Source organism: Bos indicus, chromosome 15 (genome assembly GCF_029378745.1).
Source record: "Bos indicus isolate NIAB-ARS_2022 breed Sahiwal x Tharparkar chromosome 15, NIAB-ARS_B.indTharparkar_mat_pri_1.0, whole genome shotgun sequence".
NCBI classification, from domain to species: Eukaryota; Metazoa; Chordata; class Mammalia; order Artiodactyla; family Bovidae; genus Bos; species Bos indicus.
The window spans coordinates 78,441,750-78,463,136 of NC_091774.1; the positions used below are offsets into that span (position 1 = coordinate 78,441,750).

General features: G+C 40.2%; 2 protein-coding genes across 2 annotated transcripts; both read left to right on the forward strand.

The window, feature by feature from the left end:
- Positions 1–1,407: 1,407 nt before the first annotated feature.
- LOC109569060 (olfactory receptor 4B1-like) lies at positions 1,408–2,337 on the forward strand. The gene has a single exon (XM_070803187.1). The coding sequence runs from the start codon at positions 1,408–1,410 to the stop codon at positions 2,335–2,337; it is 930 nt and encodes a 309-aa protein (XP_070659288.1).
- Positions 2,338–9,490: 7,153 nt separating this feature from the next.
- Positions 9,491–10,943, forward strand: LOC109569268 (olfactory receptor 4X2-like). The gene has a single exon (XM_019974580.2). It carries the CDS (start codon positions 9,512–9,514, stop codon positions 10,439–10,441), a length of 930 nt encoding a protein of 309 aa, XP_019830139.2. The 5' UTR covers positions 9,491–9,511; the 3' UTR covers positions 10,442–10,943.
- The last annotated feature ends 10,444 nt before the right edge of the window (positions 10,944–21,387 follow it).

The following is a 21,387-nucleotide window of genomic DNA, read 5'->3' on the forward strand; positions in this document are numbered from 1 at the left end:
TCCATCTGTATATATCGTTGACTTCTGTTTTCTCTGTTGGTTCTGGTCCTTATTGATCAGGTGCAGCTTTACTTTTCCAAAAGTATATTTCTTGAAAATTTCAGTGTGAAATCAGAGATAAGGGGAAAAGCAATGGGTAAAATTTAAAGCAGAGAATCAAGGTCTTCATACTGTTTCTTCCTTATTTCTCATGGATCCTATGTGGTGAAAATATGCCTAACATGGCACCCTAATCTAGAGAGTATTGTTTTGAATCCGATGTTGGGATCCGTATTTCTCTTGTATTCTCTGAGGGAGTGTGTGTGTGTGTGTGTGTGTGTGTGACTTAGTAGTGTCTACTCTTTGTGACCCAGTGGACTGTAGACTGTCAGGCTCCTCTCTCCATGGAATTTTCCAGGCAAGAATACTGAAGTGGGTTGCCATTTCCTACTTCAGGGGATCTTTGAGACCCAGGAATCAAACCCATGTCTCTGGCATCTCTTACATTGGCAGGTGGGTTCTTTACTACTGTAGCACCCTGGAAGCCCATCTGAGGGTGTATAGATGTATAAAAGGTGCTCGGGTTAGTATCTGCTCAGGGAAATAACTCGCAGAGAAATCTTCATCTTGTTATCATATACTTTGCTGCTGGCTACCAACTGGGAACCGGGACAGGCGGTCTGGTCAGGCACAACAGTGCTCTCAGAGGACCAGCTCTGCGAGTTCAGGATCTGTGAGCCTTTTGAGCAGTGTGCCAAGAGTTGTGAGAGTGCAATGATGGAGACATACTACTGAGCGGAACTCTCTACAGTGTTTGAGCACTTGTTCTATAAGCTCAGTTATTAAAGCTGCAAGACTGGCGAAAGACTCTGACCTGAGTGAGCTGAGGATTAGACTGGAGTGAAGAAAATGATACAGAGGACCTTTTGGAAAGGGAAGGGTTAACAATGGGAAGATGGTTCCCTGAAGAGAAGATGAGGGACAGAAGGAATTCAGAATTTAGGAGCAGCAGTGTGTCATGGGGATTTCCCAATAAGACAGATCCATCAAAATGCAATGAAGATGGTAAAAATATAAGAGCTGAACTTGAATGATTCCCTAAATTCAGAATATCCTGTGGTGGGTTGGAAGAAGCCCTATGAATTCAACCTGATTCTGAGTCCTACAGTGGGCTATTTTCTGTGTGATCCTGGGTGAATAACCATTTCTCTGAGCCCTCATTTTCTAATATATAAACTATTGTTAGATTGGTCATATTTAATGCTCAATGAGCTCATATTGCCTAAATAAATGAGTTCATGATAAATTTTTGTTGTAAACTGATTTATGCTGTCCAACTTGTGATAAATGAGGTGAATTTGTTATAATCAGTGTTTATTTTATTGCAGACTTCTGATTATCTCCAGTCCAGTGCATATGAATCAATCCATGGCGAGGACCAATAATGTGACTGAGTTAATTATCAGCGGTCTTTTCCAGGACCCAGAGGTGCAGAGAGCGTGCTTTGCGGTGTTTCTGCCCATGTACTTGGCCACGGTGGTGGGCAATGGCCTCATTGTTCTGACGGTCAGAGTCAGTAAGAGCCTGCGTTCCCCCATGTACTTCTTCCTTAGCCACCTGTCGCTGGTGGAGATCAGTTACTCCTCCACTGTTGTCCCTAAATTCATCACAGACTTACTTTCCAAGATTAAAACCATCTCCCTGGAGGGCTGTGTGGCTCAGATATTCTTCTTTCACTTCTTTGGGGTTACTGAGATCTTCCTGCTCACGGTGATGGCCTATGACCGCTATGTGGCCATCTGCAAGCCCCTTCACTACACAACCATCATGAGCCGGTCTCTGTGTCACCAACTGGTGGCTGCTTCCTGGCTGGGGGGGTTTGTTCACTCCATGGTTCAGATCATTATTACTCTCCAGTTATCCTTCTGTGGTCCCAATGTGATTGACCACTACTTCTGTGACCTCCATCCCTTGTTCAAGCTTGCCTGCACTGACACCTCTGTGGAGGGGGTCGTTGTGTTGGCCAACAGTGGATTATTCTCCATCTTCTCCTTCCTCCTCTTGGTGTCCTCATACGTTGTCATCCTGGTCAACTTGAGGAACCATTCAGCAGAGGGGAGACGCAAAGCCCTCTCCACCTGTGCCTCTCACATCACGGTGGTCGTCCTGTTCTTTGGACCTGCCATCTTCCTCTACATGCGGCCCCCCTCCACCTTCACTGAGGACAAGCTGGTGGCCGTGTTCTACACGGTGGTCACCCCCATGCTGAACCCCATCATCTACACACTCAGAAATACAGAGGTGAAAATTGCCATGAGGAGGTTGTGGGGCAGGAAAGTAAACTCAGGGTTGCAATAAAAATGAAAATATTAAAAAAATTAGTATGTATCAGTTCAGTTCAGTCGCTCAGTCATGTCCAACTCTTTGCGACCCCATGAATCATAGCACGCCAGGCCTCCCTGTCCATCACCAACTCCCGGAGTTCACCCAGACTCACGACCATCGAGTCAGTGATGCCATCCAGCCATCTCATCCTCTGTCGTCCCCTTCTCCTTCTTCCCCCAATCCCTCCCAGCATCAGAGTCTTTTCCAATGAGTCAACTCTTCGCATGAGGTGGCCAAAGTACTGGAGTTTCAGCTTCAGCATCATTCCTTCCAAAGAACACCCAGGGCTGATCTCCTTCAGAATGGACTGGTTGGATCTCCTTGCAGTCCAAGGGACTCTCAAGAGTCTTCTCCAGCACCACAGTTCAAAAGCAGCAATTCTTCGGCATTCAGCTTTCTTCACAGTCCAACTCTCACCTCCATACATGACCACAGGAAAAACCATAGCCTTGACTAGATGAACCTTTTTTGACAAAGTAATGTCCCTGCTTTTGAATATGCTATCTAGGTTGGTCGTAACTTTCCTTCCAAGGAGTAAGCGTTTTTTAATTTCATGGCTGCAGTCACCATCTGCAGTGATTTTGGAGCCCCCAAAAATAAAGTGTTAGGGTTAATATGTATAGGGTGACCAGATATGCATTCTGACTTTAGTGAATATAAGCAAGAGAGGAAAAGTTAACCTGTTCATGTTTTCTTGTTGTATTTTATTTTATTAGTTTTTACAACACTGCCCTATGATGATGAGAATTTAATTTTCCTTTTCCTTTAGACACCACCAGAAAATTCCAAACTTCCCTTGTACTTCAGTGCTGCCATCATTAAATCCAAATTCCCCACAGAATTCACGCTTGTAAATTTGTGTCAGCTTTCTTTTATTCTATCTTCATTGTCATTAAACAATAAAATATATAACTATTTAGGTACTCTAGATATGTGTGGTTCTTTAATTTCTATAAAGCTTATTTTATAAATAAAGATTTGTTGTTGGTGATTTAGTTGCTAAGTGGTGTCTGACTTTTTTGCAACTCCGTGGGCTATAGCCTGCCAGGCTCTTCTGTCCATGGGATTTCCCAGTCAAGAATACTGGAAAGGATTGCCATTTTCTTCTCCAGGGGGTCTTCCTGACCCAGGAATTGAAATCAGGTCACCTGCATTGGTAGGTGGATTCTTTACTGCCTACCCACCTGGCAAGCTCAAATGAAGATCTAGGTCCCACTAATAAATTTACCAAATGACTGAAAAAGCTTGTTTCCAAAATAGTATCTGACTTGTTCTGAGAATCCAACCAAGCTTGTCTGTCTATTTTGAGTGATGGCATAAAGGGACCCTTTTATCAGCCTATGTGGCCTCAGACTTCCCTGGCAATCCCAGAAGACCTTGGCTCCTGCTCTGTCTAAACCTATCTAAGCCTTCACTATCTAAGTCTGGTCAGAACCGGGCCTCAAAATTCTTTCAGATACCATTCTTTTCATAAAATCTGTGCCAGTTTCCTTGGGTTGGGAAGACTTAACTTCCTCTGAAAACTAATCGCCCTTTGCTTATATGGACAGCTTTTTGGGTATTTAAGCCTGTGTATCTTATACTATTTCTATTTCTGGATGTGTATACCTTGAAGTCTACTTGAGGGCTGAATATTACTTACCTTTATGCTCTACTTCAGTGTTAGCATAATTTTATGCACATACTATGTCCTCAGCAAAGTTGAATAAATGAATACAAAATTAAATAGATTAATGGATAACAGAATATGTGAATGGCATGTAAACTCTGGTGTCAAGGTTCATACACAGTGATGTGAAGAATAAAGAATGTCCTATGGCCTCAGCATCCAATTCTAAGCTTCAATTTCTAGAGTATACTTTTAAAATTATTTTCTTTGCATAGAAATGGTGAAATTTTCACTTGGCATTATAGAATCACTCCAATTAACAAACAATCCACATTTACCGTCTTAATGTTAACAGGTGTGCTATCATTCACTTTAGTTCAGTTCAGTCATTCAGTTGCGTCCAGCTCTGTGACGCTGTGGACTGCAGCATGCCAGGCTTCCCTGTCCATCACCAACTCCCAGAGCTTACTCAAATTCATGTCCATTGAGCCGGTGATGCCATCCAACCATCTCATCCTCTGTCGTCCACTTCTCCTCCCGCCTTCAATCTTTCCCAGCATCAGGGTCTTTTCAAATGAGTCAGTTCTTCCCATCAGGTGGGCAAAGTATTGTAGTTTCAGTTTCGGCATCAGTCCTTCCAATGGATATTCAGGACTGATTTCCTTTAGGATGGACTGGTTGGGTCTCCTAGATGTCCAAGGGACTCTCAAGAGTAGCACTGATGCTATCATTAGAGAGTAAAACTTGTTAATATGGTTGAATAATGATGACAGAAGAAATATTGCTTCAAGTCATGATTTGGGTGAGATTAAGATAGAATCGCCACTTTGTTAACTTTCTGTATGGAGCATCTGAGATTGTGTTTTCACCCAAAATATTTTTGGTTTCTCATACACCGTCTTTTCCCACCAAGACCTGAGTAGTTCATGTCATGTTGTGCTTTAGATAAGCTCCTTGTACTGCTTGGTATCAGTCATAGCTCTTTCTGAGCTGTCCTTATTTAAATGCCTTCTTTTCTTTGGAGATCCATTAGGCAGAGTGCACAGATTTTAGGGAGGAACACCTGGACTTAAATTCCCAGCCTGTCGTCTTCTACCTGTACAACATTGGCTTCATTCACTTTTTCTCTTGGTGTCAGCACGCTGGGATTTGTGGAAAGATTGTGGCATGTGGAGAGAGATTATAATTACATTTATTTATGGCTGTGCTGGGTCTTTATTGCTGTGCAGATTTTCTCTAGCTGTGGTGAGCAAAGCACCACTCTCTGCTTGCAGTGTTCGGGCTTCTCATTGCGGAAGCTTCTCTTGTTGCGGAGCATGGGCTCGAGTGCACGGGCTTCAGTGGTTGCATCGCGTGGGCTCCTCAGCTGCGGCTCCTGGGCTCTAGAGCACAGGCTAGTTGTGGTGCATGGGCTCAGTTTCTCTGTGCATGTGGGATCTTTCTGGATCAGGGATTGAATCTGGAAAGAGAAGATTATATTTTTGTATTATCCCTCCCTTTCAATGTGATAACATAGGAGTGTCCAGAAGGCTTTTCTAACTTCCTTGGTGCCCTCATCCCCTTAATATCATTCTAATATCTGAAATTCCCCAGTAGGAGCTTTGTTTCAGGGCAGTAGGGCTTTGCTAGAAGGGAAACTATTGTTAATCACTAATATCTTAATTTGGATAATTTTACAAGATGGTTTTCTTCTCTTTGTGGATGGTTGTGTCTGGCCACTGAAATACGGTTCAATCCAAATCCAGTCCATTGTCTGTTTTTGCTGGGAGCTAAGAATTGTTTTTACATATTAAATGTTTGAAAAAAAATCAAAGTAGGGTAATACGTTGTGATACATGAAACTTACACATAATTCAAATGTTAGTGACCACAAATAAGGTTTCACTGGACTATAGTTGTACCCAGTATTTCACTTCTTATTTATGGCAGTCTTTGTGTTAGATTGCTGTGAGTGGCTGTGACACAGTGTGGTCTACATAGCCTAAAATACTTGCCATGTAACCCTTTAGAGAAATTTGCCTGTCCCTGGACTTACCATGTAACCCTTTAGAGAAATTTGCCCGTCCCTGGCGTAAGCCATAATGATGTTTCTTACTTACTCAACAAGAAGTCGGGAGGTCAGCGGTCCCGGGGTTGTTTTGCTATTCCTATGACGCCCAAGCATCTGGCTGGTGCCCCTTTGATTCTGTAGTCTGTCCCGTCACGGCTGCTAGATGTGTATAGCAGCTCTTGGTGTTATCTGCTCCCATGCAGGGAGGGAGAGGTTCTCATTTTATTGTGGGAAATATTTCCCAGAAATTCCCCAGAGGAACTCTGGCTCCTATTGACTAGAACTAGGTCATATGTCTATGCCGAGATGCAGAGGAGGCTGGAATAGTAAGTAGTGAAAATAGGAATGGGATTATAATATTAGACCAAATATTGTGTTTCCTCTGAACTGGTCACACTGGTGTTCAATAATGCCAGAGTTCTTTCATTAAATAAGGGAAGTCTCCACAGGGAGTTTTGGTAGAGGGAACCCTGGGGGATAGTGATGTGGGCACAGTGAGGTTGTTAAAGGATTTGAGTCTGGTGCCAGAGTCTTCAACTGAAATTGAGTTTACCCTCTTAGAGACTGTGCAACCCCAAGTAAGTGACTAAAACCGTAATTCAGTTTCCTTAATTAGCATGAAAGTTTGGGCCAAGTGCAAGAAGCATTTTATTTTTTTGGCCATGCTACACAGCGTGTGGGATCTTAGTTCTCTAACCAGAGATTGAACCTGTGCCCCCTGCATTGGAAGCATGAAGTCTTACCCACTGGACCACCAGAGAAGTCCCAAGAACAATTTTCCTAGCAACACTGTTTTGCTGACAGCACACCCTGATTTTTTTCCCTGACGAATGATAAAGGATTGAGGCCCTGGGATGTGAGTTCTTTTGTGAAATTTAAAACATCTCTTGTTACAAGAAATTTAGACCATATGCAGTTGTTATCATAGCATGGTTCCTAGACTCGCCTGTAGCAGATACCTAGTTTCAATAACGATCAATTTAGGAGAAATCTTGCTATGTCTCTATCAGGGTATCTCAATGGCAGCATTATTGAGATTTGGGTTCAGATACGTTTGGGAGGCTGTCCTGTTCATGTGGGATGTGTCCTGGAATCCCAGGCTTTGACCTATTAGATGCCAGTAGGAACATTTTCCACCCAAATTGTGACAAGGACAAGTCTCTCCAGATATTGCCAGATGTCCTCTTGGAGGAAAATTGCCCCCAGTTAAGAACCACTGATTTGTACCAGTTTCTCCTTCTATCTAAAATCAAGAGTGTTCCTGGAACGTCCCTGGTGGCCCAGTGGTTAAGAATCCACTTTCCTACGCTGCTGATGCGATTCCATCCCTGGTTGGGAACTAAGATCCTTCATGCCTGAGGGTGACTAAGCCCGGGGCCAAAACTGGAGAGAAGCCCAGGCACTGGAGATGGCCCACGTGCTGCAGGGGAAGATCTCGTGTGCGGCAGCTAAGGCCTGGCACAGCCAAGGAAGTAAATAAAAACAGGAAACACCCCAAATTCCCCAAACAAAACAAACAAAAAAAAACTAGTGTTCCTATATGATCCTCGGGAAACTGAAATGAGGTAAAGCGAAGTGGCATTCACCTTAGGATGCGTCTTGCTAACAGACACACAAAACAAATCAAGGTGAACCACCTGTGCTCACGGACACAGCTGGGAGGTATGGCAGCTGGATGCTGAAGTGCTTGGCAATGCCCGTTGCTCGGGGTGTGTGCTGCCTCTATAACGCTCACTTGTTAAGACAAACGCTGCTATTTCCCCCTTTTATCTTTTTCTGTAAAAGGAAAAATCCTCTTCAGGAGGCAGGTATCAGTGGAAAATAGTGATGGTGTAAAGTGAACCCTTGACAAGTGGGGGGATGCCTGTAACCTCGTCCAAACCAAAGGCCAGGAGAAGTGCCATCTGTTTTCTGACATACCACCCATATTCCTTGGACCCATCCTTTGAATGGTGTCTTGTCATGCGAAGTCACATGACTGAGTTCATGATAAGCAAAAGCTGGATCTAACTGACCTCTGCTTGGTATAGGGACCCACAGCCTAAGTGCCCTGTGAACACTGGGTGAAATGACTTTAATATATTCCCTACTGATTTCTGAAGTTATGTTACCTACAAGGAAGTTTGGGATGTTAGTACCCAGGTCCTGCTTCCCATGGGGCAGGTGCCTGATGAGGAAGGAGAAAGCACGGCTCTCTGGGGACCAATCTTCTCTCACTTGATCACCATGCCTTCCCCTTGTATCCTTTAGCAGGGTGAATTCAAGGTTGAGCGCCCAGAGTTATTCTTCTCTGTGGAACATGGAGAGACAAGAGTTCTGTGTTCTTCTTTTTAATCAGGTGGAGTAGACTTAGGCTTAGTAGAATCAGGCTTAGTCTTAACATCCCCAAGCTTAACGCTGGAAGGGGAACCAATTTCCCATCTGGCAACTCCTGAGCTGTATGAGCTCTGGTTGTGAGCTTGGCCTGACTGCTTTGAAATTGTACAACTCTGAAACCTGCAATAGGTGAGGGATGTTCTTGGGGTGTTATTTGCCTGTCTGTGATCAGAGTAGAAAAAAGATCTGGGGTGAGACATCAAAGGCACAGAAACTCTGGGGTGAGTTTTGTTTTGTGAGCATGTGGTGATTACAATTCCACTTTGAAAGTAAAGGGGATGCTACCAGGAAGGCCATGGTATTTTACAAAGCGCTCTCACATTGGTCTGGTCTTTGCCTGAGGCAAGCACTGCACTAGACGTGGGATTCAGGGATGGAGCAGATGTGGCCTTGGTCCTTGGCGACCTTTGTTCTTTCAGTATTTGCTGAACATCTGTGATGTACCAAATGCTGCGCTAGGAAGGCCAGGATGATCTGTATGCACTGTTCCTCCATCCTATGTCCATTCAGTGAGTGTGATTTTGTGCAGGTGCTTCAGTTAGCACTGGAGATGGAGTGTAGTAAGAAATAATACCTGCTCTACAAAGTTCAGTTTGGTGGGGCAGATGGTCACGTAAAACAATTACAGTAAATTCAATGTGTGTGTGCAAGCTAAGTCGCTTTAGTTGTGTCTTAGTCTCTGTGACCCCATGGACTGTAGCCCACCAGGCTCCTCTGTCCATGGGATTCTCCAGGCAAGAACATGCTAGTGTGTTGCCATGCCCTCCTCCAGGGGATCTTCCCAACCCAGGGATCAAACCCACATCTCTTGCATCTCCCGCATTGGCAGGGTGATTCTTTACTACTAGTGCCATCCGGGAAGCCCTACAGTTCAATGTGCAAAGTGCTGTATTTCCAAAATGTTCTAAGAGAGGAGGGTCACTAAGCCTAGGGTTCTGTGGATTGCAGAGATGGATTTCCTATTTCTGAGAAGGTTCCAAGGTTGCAGAGTTTGAATGGTAGCATTTCAGGTATGCAAGGGCCTATGATATAATTCACTCCTTAAGGAAGGAGTCTTGTTTTGTATCATTTAAGATCACACACCCAAATTCCTGCCTCCTGGTGGCTACATCATGGCTAACACACACAATGTGACAGAATTCATTTTCCTGGGACTTTCTTCCAATCCAGAGGTGCAGAAAGTCTGCTTTGTGATGTTTCTGCTCCTGTACACAGCCATTGTGCTGGGGAATTTCCTCATCGTCCTCACTGTCATAAGCAGCAGAAGCCTTGGCTCCCCCATGTACTTCTTCCTGAGCTACCTGTCCTTTGCAGAGATCTGTTACTCCTCGACGACAGCCCCCAGACTCATCTCAGATCTGCTGGCTGAGAGGAAAGCCATACCTCTGTGGGGCTGCATGTCACAAGTTTTTTTTATCCACTTGTTTGGTGGCACTGAGATTTTCCTGCTCACTGTGATGGCCTATGACCGCTATGTGGCCATCTGCAAGCCCCTCAGCTACACCACCATCATTAGCCGGCAGGCATGTGCCCTCCTGGTGGGAGCAGCATGGGTGGGGGGCTTTGTGCATTCCTTGGCCCAAATCCTTCTCATCTTCCGCTTGCCCTTCTGTGGCCCCAATGTGATCGACCACTATTTCTGTGACGTGCTTCCCCTGCTCAAACTTGCCTGCTCTGACACCGTCCTCATTGGTCTTCTGATCGTTGCCAACGGGGGGACCCTGTCTGTGATCAGCTTCGTGGTCCTCTTAGCCTCCTATGTGGTCATCTTGCTCCATCTGAGGACTCGGAGCTCCGCGGGGCAGCGCAAGGCCCTGTCCACCTGTGGGGCCCACGTCACTGTGGTCACCTTGTTCTTTGGGCCCTGCATCTTCATCTATCTGAGACCTTCTACCACGCTGTCTGTGGACAAGACGGTGGCCGTGTTCTACACGGTGATCACCCCACTGCTCAACCCTGTCATCTACTCCCTGAGAAATGCTGAAGTGAAGAAGGCCATGAGGAGGCTGTGGGTCAGAGCAATGAAGCTAGAAGAGAGGTAGAGGCTGAGCCTTGGTCTTGATCCTCGGGCTTAGAACGATGCTAAGACCAGCATTTAAAAATCCTATTATAGAGGAAAATAAAAACAGAGAAATGCTAACAATAAACATTTTAATAAAAATATGTATATTGTTGCATTCATTAAAAATGTAAAAGATTATGTCTAAGTAGATGTAAAGACTGGAAGGAAATCTCCTCCATCTTTTCAGTAGTCAAAAAAAAAAAAAAAAAAGATGCCTAGTCCAAACTGAAGGAGCAGAATGGGAAGAAGTTCAGTTCACAGGACTTGTTAGTTCTAGAGTATTCTAACTGGTTTCCATGCTAACACCTGTTGGGGTCCTTTAATGGACCGGGACCTGGTGGTCTGGAGGCGATGATAAGAAAGTGAAAGAGAGAAAGAGGCTAATATTCCCTGGTTTATGCAGAGAACCAATAAAGTCCTTGACACAGGACTTGCGTCTCTTATGAAGGCACCGGGCGCCCTCTTGATGGGGGTGAAGGCACAGGGCGCCTTCTCGAGAGAGTCTGAGAAGCCCGGGCAGGAGAGTGAGCAATATGGGTCTCTGTGTTCCAGAGAATCAGCCAAGGAGGGAGAGAGAGAGAGAGAGAGAAAGAAAGAAAGAAAGAAAGAAAGAAAGAAAGAAAGAAAGAAAGAAAGACCCAAGCTCTAATGGAGCAAAGGTGCTTTATTAGCAGAAATGCAGGCTTATATATCTTTAGTAAGATGATTACTCAGCTATTACACAGGATGAAATTTTATCAATAGCCACAATATGGATAGTCTAACACATACAAGGTCACTGATGCTGAAAAGAGTCACTGCATGTCTCATCCCATGATCTCAGTCCTGAGAACTGCATGCAGCTTTACTCATTCTTGGAATAGGAACTGATAAGGAACAGAGAATCCTTGAGAAATAGAAAACAGGCAGGAATCCTCCTGTTAAATGTTCCCTGACAAACAACTTCATTATAATTATTGTAAAATATTTCCTCTTATGGATATACTGTTACTTAAGCCATTGCTTTGGTTAGAAGTTTAGACCATTTCTAATTTTTTAGTCATATAAGTAACACTGAGGGAAAAAATAATGCTGAGGTCAGTATCTGTGAATAGAAATATTTTACTATATTTTTTAAAGAAGCTCCTTTGCTAGTCTGGTCGGGAGAATTCCATGGACCATATGTCCATGGGGTCACAAAGAGTTGGACAAGATTGAGTGACTTTCACTTTCACTTGCTATAAATAACTTACTGTTTTAAAAGTTATTGAAACCTTTAAGGCATAATGTTAAATTGAGGTTTAGAAATGCTGCAGTAACCTTCCTTGTGAAAGTAGTCGTGACAGAATTGAGCGTGATCACTTAACATTCTTTTGGTGAGAAGTAAGATTTCATGTAGTCTCAAAGTATCTCCCCACAACATATTTATTAGTTGCAAAAGTTCGTTGCAAAAGTCTACCGTGGAGAAACCTGGAAGACACCCCATTAAACAATTCCTCATAGTTAGCACCATCAGTATTGAAACTGGGGAGGCACACAGTATCATTACTGTGGTATTCCTACCACAATATGTAACCTGAGTCTAATCATGACAAAAAATCACGAAAACCCCAACTAAGGAATATCCTGCAAAATTATTAGCCTATGTTCTTGTAAAATACAGGACAAAAGAATTGAAGAATTTTTCTAGATTACAGAGAGATGATAACCAAATGTAACCTGTGATCCCTGTGACTGGATCCTGTACTAGATGAAGGTCATTAGTGGATGAAAGTGCTGTAGGTGAGGTATTTTTAATAATAAATTATCTCACAGTTAATTTCCTGATGTTGACAACTGTAATGTCTTTATGTCTTAGAAAGTCCTTGGATCAGGAATTGCTCACTAAGATATGTAAAAGGAAATGAACAATAGCATCAACTTCCTGACATTTCAGAAAAAATTCTGCTTATCTATTTATCAATTGAGAGATTGAATGATAAAATGTGATAAAATATTAATATTTGGGATATTTGGATCAAGCATATACAGGAATCCTTTGTATTATTATTGCAACTTTTTTGTAAGTCAGAAATTATTTTAAAGTTAAAATATTTTGAAAATTAAATAGCTTGCACAACTTGCACTTTTAGTTTTTTTGGTAAGTGAGTAGGATAGTTTAAATTATTATTTAGCTTCAAGTCTTATTTACAAATTTTTTAATGTTTAAAGCTTTACATTTCCACATAGTCATATTAATCAATTTTTTCTTTTGATTTTTTGCATTGTGTCTGTTTAGATTATCTTACAAGATCAACTAAACTTACATATTTAAAGAAATCAGTTAAAATTTTAATTTAATTTTGTGGAATGATAATATATTCTTAACATTAAAAACATCAACAAAATAAAAAGACAGCCAAGTGGAAAGTTTCATTCCATTCTTTTCCTCATTCCCACATCCCCACTAGATAAACAATTTTCTTAGTTTTCTTTTTTTCTTTTGTCATTTCTTTAAGCAAATACTAGAGTATATATATATAATATATTATATATTTATATTATATTATTATATAATATTATATATAATATTTAATTATATACAATTATATGATATAATTATTGTATTATATATAAATATAATAATATAGTATATACAATTTTGATATATATTTTATATATTGTATATGTATGTATATATAGTATTACTATATACATATATTATTATATTACATATTATTACATATAATATATAATATATACATATATTATTATATATACATATATTATTATATATTTATATTACAATATATTATGTAAAATTAATTATATATATTAATATATTAACCATATATAATTAACACATATAATTATATTTTATATATTTATATATATAATATATTTATATATATAAATTATATGTATATAATATATATACATTATATATATTATATATAATTATATATGCATTATATTTCTGAATATATCTTATATATTATATTATATATGTAGTCTAGTATTTCTTAAATAAGCCATATATATAAATATATAAAATATACATATATTATAATATATAATATATATTTATATATAAAATATATTATATTTTATATTATATTTTAATTATTTTTATATTATAATTATTATATGTTATACATTATATTATATTTTATATATATTATATATTATATAGTACATAATATAACATATATAAAAATATATATGAAACTATATAAATATATCATTATATAATATATATAATATAACATTATATACTATATAATATAACATATTATAATATATACTATATAATATAATATATAATAATGTATTATTATATAATTATTAATATATATGATCATTATAATTATTAATACAAATAAAACACAATTAATAATATATTTTATATCATATTATAATTATATATTATATTATATATATATATTTTAGTATTTGCTTAAATAAACCCCAAAAGAAAAAAAGAAAAATAAGAAAATTGTTTATCTAGTGGGTATATATATATATCTTTTATCTCTGTGTTTTACACAGACATACTATGTAAATCATCTGAAATTTGCTTTATTTACTTAAAATATATCTTGGGAATTTTTGTATATTAGTACAAGGAAAGCTTCCCCTTTCTTGTAGTTTTCCATGTTCATTGAACGGGTATACTGTCATTACTTGTCCAGTCTTCCACTGATAAATATTTGGATTGTTTTGAAGTGTTGCAGAGAGTAACTTCGATTTAAACATGTGCAACTAAACTACGGTGTCGTTCTAGAAATAAAACTGCTTTAGATATTGCCAAACTGTCCTTCACCTATTTCTACTCTCACCAACAACTTTGTCTTTCTTGTAAAATGTTTTGCTGAATTTTGGGATTTTGCTAATGCAATAACTGAAAAAAATGGGAAGTCAAATAATTTTAATATCTCTTATTTGGAACGAGGTTGAACATCTTTTGGGGAACTCCCTGGCAATCCTGTGGTTAGGACTCCAGGCTTTCACACACACACACTTTCACATGCACCTGTGTGTGTGTGTGTGCACGCACATGTGCATGGATACGCATGGGTCTCTGACTAAAAGGGGTGAGGTCAGGCAGAAAGGAAACTCTCTCGTCCCACATCTTTGGCCACAGAAATGCACACCATGGTCCATTGTTTATATCACTTCATTTCATTCCATCAGCCTATGTTATTCCTAGAAGTCCTTTCCAGGTTCTGGATGTAAAAAGGCTGTTAAACATACAGTGGTTTTACAACATTTGTTTCTTTTCCAGAGTTATAATGGTGAGAAGTGAAGAAATCCTGAGCCTATTACAGTAGCCAATGCCATTTGGTTAAAAAAAGTTATGGAGATAGGCATTGAAGGAGACAGGTTCCTTTAAGTAGTGAGAAATCCTGGGGCTTTAAAAACAGAGTTTCTGTTCTTGAAGTATTTAAGATGAGTTACAGGAAGAGGCCACACGCATACACCACTCTTTCATAATTTATTTGGCCAAACATACAAAGCTCCGAAGAAGTAGCGTGGCTGCAGACTGGGGGCATAGCTTTATTTCCTTCTGGCCTCTTTGCTTCATAGTGAGGCAGCAGCTGCTGGTGACACATCCTGTGTGGATGGGAGATGCTACACCGAGTCATTTGACACAACGGGGAAATGTATTATTTATATAGGTCTGAACCGTTCTCGTCATCCTTCTGAACCCCGGCGACCTCATCTGTCAGGTGGGAATGCTAGTTCCTGTAGTAGAGTGTTACTGTGACTGTGTGTGAGATGTTGGAGAAGTTGAAAGACAAAAATGTACTGTGCTGTTACTTAAGAGACTATGCCCAGAAGTTAGGGAACTGTAGTCTTTCTGAAGCCCTTGCACATGAGAACCATGTGCTCACAGCAGTAAAATGCTTAGAACTTTAACAATGAGTCGTAGTAGGACCTCTGTACTAGGAGTTAGGAAAAGAGTTTAACCATGCTATCAATGCACAGGGTGGCTTGGCACAGTGATTGTCCTTCTTTGACTGTTTGAGCATCTTTAAAATGAATGAGTTGGGCAAAATGATCCTGAAGGCCCTTCAGTGACTAGCATTCTGTGATTCAACTGTCACATGTGGACTATGTGCGTGAAGTGGTCCTGGTCCTCTTGGTTACAGTCTCCCTGGAACTCACTGACTTCACTGAGCTAGTGAGGGCTGAGGTCAGAATCGGCCGGCAAAAGCCTCTTGTGGATGTCTGGGGTGGGACAGAAGGATGATGTGATACTGGATTCTCCTCCATCATTTGCTTGAAATGCAGATGGAAACCTCTAGGGGCCAGGACAAGAGGTTGTTAATTATACAGGGGCAAGTAGAAGTCCCAACATTGTAATTGGATTAATTAGAGATGAGTTCCTTAACCTCTGAAAGGAAACAATTGGGAAGTTGACTTTTGTTCTCAGAAATTCCCCAGACAGGGGATGCCAGAAAAGTTCAGGGAGTTCAATTCTCTTGTCTCAGTTTTCCATCTCATTCACTTAAATACATACAGTTTCACCGCCCAGCAAATATTTTTCTAAATCTTCATTTTACTGAGTTTTAGGATAGATTGATCTTGTTCTATTTCCCTATAAATTTCTTCATGAGAAAGTCATTAAGTGCTGGAATTGGCACAGGCAAATATTGGCATGGGTGGTGCCTTGTGAGTCCATTGAAGAAGGTAAGCATTAACTGGTTCTTTTTTTGGGTAGAATAGATTCTGACTCAGGCAGGGCCTTCACACACGTTGCACCATTCATTTTTGTTACTCTAGCTTCCATATATTTCAACCATGGGCAGTCTTTCTTAGATCTGTCCACTCTTTCAGCAGATGGGTCACACTTTAGATATCATCCTATTAAAGTCTCTCCTGCCAACTTCAATGACAGGAGGAGAAAGTGACTCTGTAATTTGACTTAGAGCAGATATTAGTCACCCTCATCAGAACCACTTGTAAAATGGTCACTGTGGGGGTGTTAAAGCTAGTTTTCATCTCTGCTGAGTCATGTAAGAATATCCTTTCGAAAAATTCAAGGGGGCTGGCTAAAACATTTTCATGCCTGAAAGTCTCTGGTGAAAACGAAGGCATTAGCTTCTTTCAAACCTGGGGATAGGACCACACAGAAACCTAAATATTGCTGAGGACCAATCTTGGCTCAAGATTTCCAGTTTTATATCAGTGCAAACTAACATACTGTTTATATTTCCTTGTGTCTGTGAAACAAAAATCTCTGTCTGCCTGGAGTGACTTGTGCTAGTGAATCAGTTTTCTGACTATGGAAGTTTCAGAAGATAAAGTTAAGAATCAAGGCAATAAGCAATATTCAAGGAAGCTTATTCACTTAATCTTTATAGGGGCATACTTTGGAATTATTTTCAAAAAGCGTACTTTCTATACTACATACCTTCATTATATATATATATATCATTATACATACATACATATATATATATATATAGTTTATAGGATATTTGCAATGATACCTTAGTTTTGAAATAGGTGTAGCAGCAGATGCAGAGTGCAGGGGTCAAATGTCCAATATTTGTTAACTCCGCTGACTTCCCTACCCTATGTGAGGTGTACCAGTAGAAACGTGTAAAGATGGAAAACTGAAGTAGGAGCCCATTATTGTTTACATTGTTACTGTTATTTTCTTTAGAGCTTACTCTTTAGCTTTACTTTGCCTTTTGTTATCAACACAACTCTCTTCTCTCTCCATGCTCTCTATTCAGTGTGGAAGCCTGCTGTCTGTGGGCACCAGTGGGAGGAGTCAGTGGATGAGATGTGTAGGGGAGAAAGTACTGCACAGGAAGCTGTGGAGAGCGATCGTAGTCCAGGCTCTGCCCCAGCCCACTGTGTGAGTCTGGGTCTTCTGTAAGAAGAGGAATCCACGAGCTTCCTTCCAAATCTAACAGTAAGGGACACTAGTGAGGAGAGGATGGGCATCTGATTCCTCTGGTGATAGAATATCTTTGGAGAAAAAGTAGGAGAAAATGAGTAATGGAAAAGTCAGTCGGACCAATTTTTAAAAAAATTATATTTATATTTTATTGGACTTATTGTGGACTTAAGCCTGGAATACAGCTTCTCAGATAGCTCTGAGGGACTGTTCAGACCAATCTTATTTTCCAGAAGTCCCAGGACCTAGAGTTCTATGATAGGAAAATTATGATAAGAAATCATAGATGAAGATGAGAATGAAGAAGTTTCGCAGAAGTTGTTTGTGGGGTCTAATCTGTCTTAAGCTTTTGTGTTCATCCTTGTTTCAGTTTTCTTAACCATAAACCCTGGAAATGTGCAGACTTCCTGAGTGATAAGAGCACATTATCTTATCTTTCAGACTCTCTTCTTTGGTCCTGCCAGTTAAAATGTCAGAATTAAAATTAAAATTACCCCACAGGTGAAATGTCACTACAACTATCAATAATACACAGTCTGATGACCTCTTTATGCAACTCTTTCTCAAATGTTTTCCATTTCTATTCAGAAGTTCAATAAATGTCAACTTATTTTTCTTTCTTCCGATCTAAATACTTTAAAATTTAACTTTTTAGAGAACACTTGATTGCACCAAATATACGTGTTATTCTGTTAACCTTCAATGATGTTAGACAGAAAAGCACCACTAATTTTTTTTTTTTAATTTGAAAACTAAAGTGGTCCTTAAAAATCTTCTGAGAGAATCTCTCCACTGGCACCCCCAAACAATGGCAATTATAGAAACAGGTAGCATTTACATTTAAAGCTAAATTTCACAGAAATAATTTGTGAAATTAATTATTTGTAAAAAAATGATCCATTTCTAACACAGCCATTTTTGCCATGAGGGTGAAGCATGCCCACCTGTGATTCCTGGTCTTCACAGAAACACCCTGAGGATGAAATACTGGCACACAGCAAGAGAGTCAGCTGGATACCCAGAGGAGCCTGATGGGGAGGTAAGGGAAGGGCATGCAAACGAGTACCGTTTATGATGCCTATTTTATACATAAGGAAACTGAGACTCAGAGAGGTCCAGTCCCTTGCTCTAGGCCACAAAGCTCAGTGTGAACAGAGATCTATATTTTCCAAAATGTAGATGCTTCCACTATCTCTCTCACTCTTGAAGACTGCCTAATATTGAATGCACAGCAAGAGTGTCGTATTGTGGACTTCCTACGGCTAGTGCTGGTTTTTCAATTACTCTGCAACTTTTGAAATGAACCAGGTGCCCTAGTACATATAAGAGAGAAAAGGGAAAGGAAGTAGAAAGGACAAAGTTGCCAAGCTTCAACCTCTATTCTTGGAGGTTGGTATGGGTGAGGGGAAATGTGAGTCTCTTGGGTTTATCTATCTCTGTTTCTCTCTCATCTCTGCCTGTCTGTCTGTCTATCTATCTGTGGTAGATCACAAATAACATAAAATTTACCACTTTAACTGTTTTTATGTGCACAAGTGAAGTGAAGTCGCTCAGTCACGTTAAACTCTTTGCAACCCCATGGACTGTAGCCTACCAGGCTCCTCTGTCAATGGAATTTTCCAGGCAAGAGTACTGGAGTGGGTTGCCATTTCCTTCTCCAGGATATCTTCCCAACCCAGAGATCGAACCCGAGTCTCCCGCATTGCAGGCAGACGTTTTACCATCTGAGCCACCAGGGAAGCCTTGACATGCACAGTTCAGTGTATTAAAGAGCATACACACTGTTGTGCAACCATCACCATCATGCATCTCAAGAACGTCTTTCATTGTCACAAATACTCTGTGCATGCACGCACCAAGCACTAACTCCATGTACCCCCACCCCAGCCTCTGGAAACCACCATTCTACTTTCTGTCTCTCTGAATTTTCCTACCCTACAGACATCATGCAAGTGCTCCCACACAGTGTTTTTCTTTCTGGAACTGACTTAGCATGTCACTTAGCATATTCAGTCCTGTGTTATTCCATAGCCCACTATTCTATAAGCTAATTCTAAGATGCTTAAGTCAGATCCTGAGGCTGCTGCAAGTCTATGCACACAAAGATGGGTGTCAGACCTGCCTTCTGAAGTGGGGAACATTGAGTCCCCATCAGACTCTGCACTAATAGAGTGATAAGGCAGAGTAAAAGCATAAATCAATTATACTCTGATACATTTCTCTAATAGTGATATGGAGCATCTTTTCATGTGACTCTTGGCCATCTGTATGTTTTCTTTAAAGAAATATCTATTCAGGTCCTTTGCCAGTTTTTTTTTTTTTTTATTGAGCTGCATGAGTCGTTTGTATATTTTGGAGATTAATCCTTCTTCTGTTGCTTCATTTGCAAATATTTTCTCCCATTCTAAGGATTGTTTTTGTTTTGTTTATGGTTCCCTTTGCTGTAGAAAAGCTTGGATTCCCCAGTGGCACAGATGGTAAAGAATCTGCCTGCAATGCAGGAGACCCAGGAAAATCCCCTGGAGAAGGAAATGGCAACCCACTCCAGTATTCTTGCCTTGGAAATCCCATGGACAGAGGAGCCTGGCAGGCTATAGTCCATAGGGTTGCAAAGAGTCAGACAGGATTGACATATTAACACTTTCACTTTGCTGTACAAAAGCTTTTAAGTTTAATTAGGTTCTATTTTTTTATTTTTGCTTTCATAGAAACTAACACAACAATGTAAAGCAATTAAACTCCAATAAAAATTATATCTGATATTATACATGTTTCAATTGCATTCTCCCAACACCCCCCCGCCCCCCCACCGCAACAGAGTTCAAAAGACTGTTCTATACATCTGTGTCTCTTTTGCTGTTCTGCATACAGGGCTATCATTACCATCTTTCTAAATTCCATATATATGCATTAGTATACTGTATTGGTATTTTTCTTTCTGGCTTAATTCACTCTGTATAATAGGCTCCAGTTTCATCCACCTCATTAGAACTGATTCAAATATATTCTTTTTAATGGCTGAGTAATACTCCATTGTGTATATGTACCACAGCTGTCTTATTCATTCATCTGCTGATGGACATCTAGGTTGCTTCCATGTCCTGGCTATTATAAACAGTGCTGCGATGAACATTGGGGTACACCTGTCTCTTTCCCTTCTGGTTTCCTCAGTGTGTATGCCCAGCAGTGGGATTGCTGAGTCATAAGGCAGTTCTATTTCCAGTTTTTTAAGGAATCTCCACACTGTTCTCCATAGTGGCTGTACTAGTTTGCATTCCCACCAACAGTGTAAGAGGGTTCCCTTTTCTCCACACCCTCTCCAGCATTTATTGCTTGTAGACTTTTGGATACCAGCCATTCTGACTGGCGTGAGATATTACCTCATAGTGGTTTTGATTTGCATTTCTCTGACAATGAGTGATGTTGAGCATCTTTTCATGTGTTTGTTAGCCATCTGTATGTCTTCTTTGGAGAAATGTCTATTTAGTTCTTTGGACCATTTTTTGATTGGGTTGAATTGCCAGTTCAGGTTTGATGCAGGATACAGGATGCTTGGGGCTGGTGCACTGGGATGACCCAGAGGGATGGTATGCGGGGGAGGTGGGAGCGGGGTTCAGGATTAGGAATGCATGTATACCCATGGTGGATTCATGTTGATGTATGGCAAAACCAATACATTCAGATCAGATCAGATCAGTCACTCAGTCGTGTCTGACTCTTTGCGACCCCATGAATAGCAGCACGCCAGGCCTCCCTGTCCATCACCAACTCCCGGAGTTCACTGAGACTCATGTCCATCGAGTCAGTATTGTAAAGTAATAAGCCTCTAATTAAAATAAATAAATTAAAAAAAAAGAAAAAATTATATCTGATATTCTTATCAATTATTCTCTTATACAATTACTATTTGTTTTAAAACTTGTGAGCTCATTCAATCCTGAAAAACAGCACCATGGAAAAGGTACTTTTCCTTCTGTTTTTCAGATGAAATTTATAGACATGAAAGAAAACCATAGACTTTTTTAATATCATAGAGCTACTAAATAGCTGTGCTG

Bases quoted from the DNA above. Each gene is read 5' to 3' on its own strand.
- LOC109569060 (XM_070803187.1), top strand. From the start codon at position 1,408: ATGGCGAGGACCAATAATGTGACTGAGTTAATTATCAGCGGTCTTTTC.
- LOC109569268 (XM_019974580.2), top strand. From the start codon at position 9,512: ATGGCTAACACACACAATGTGACAGAATTCATTTTCCTGGGACTTTCT.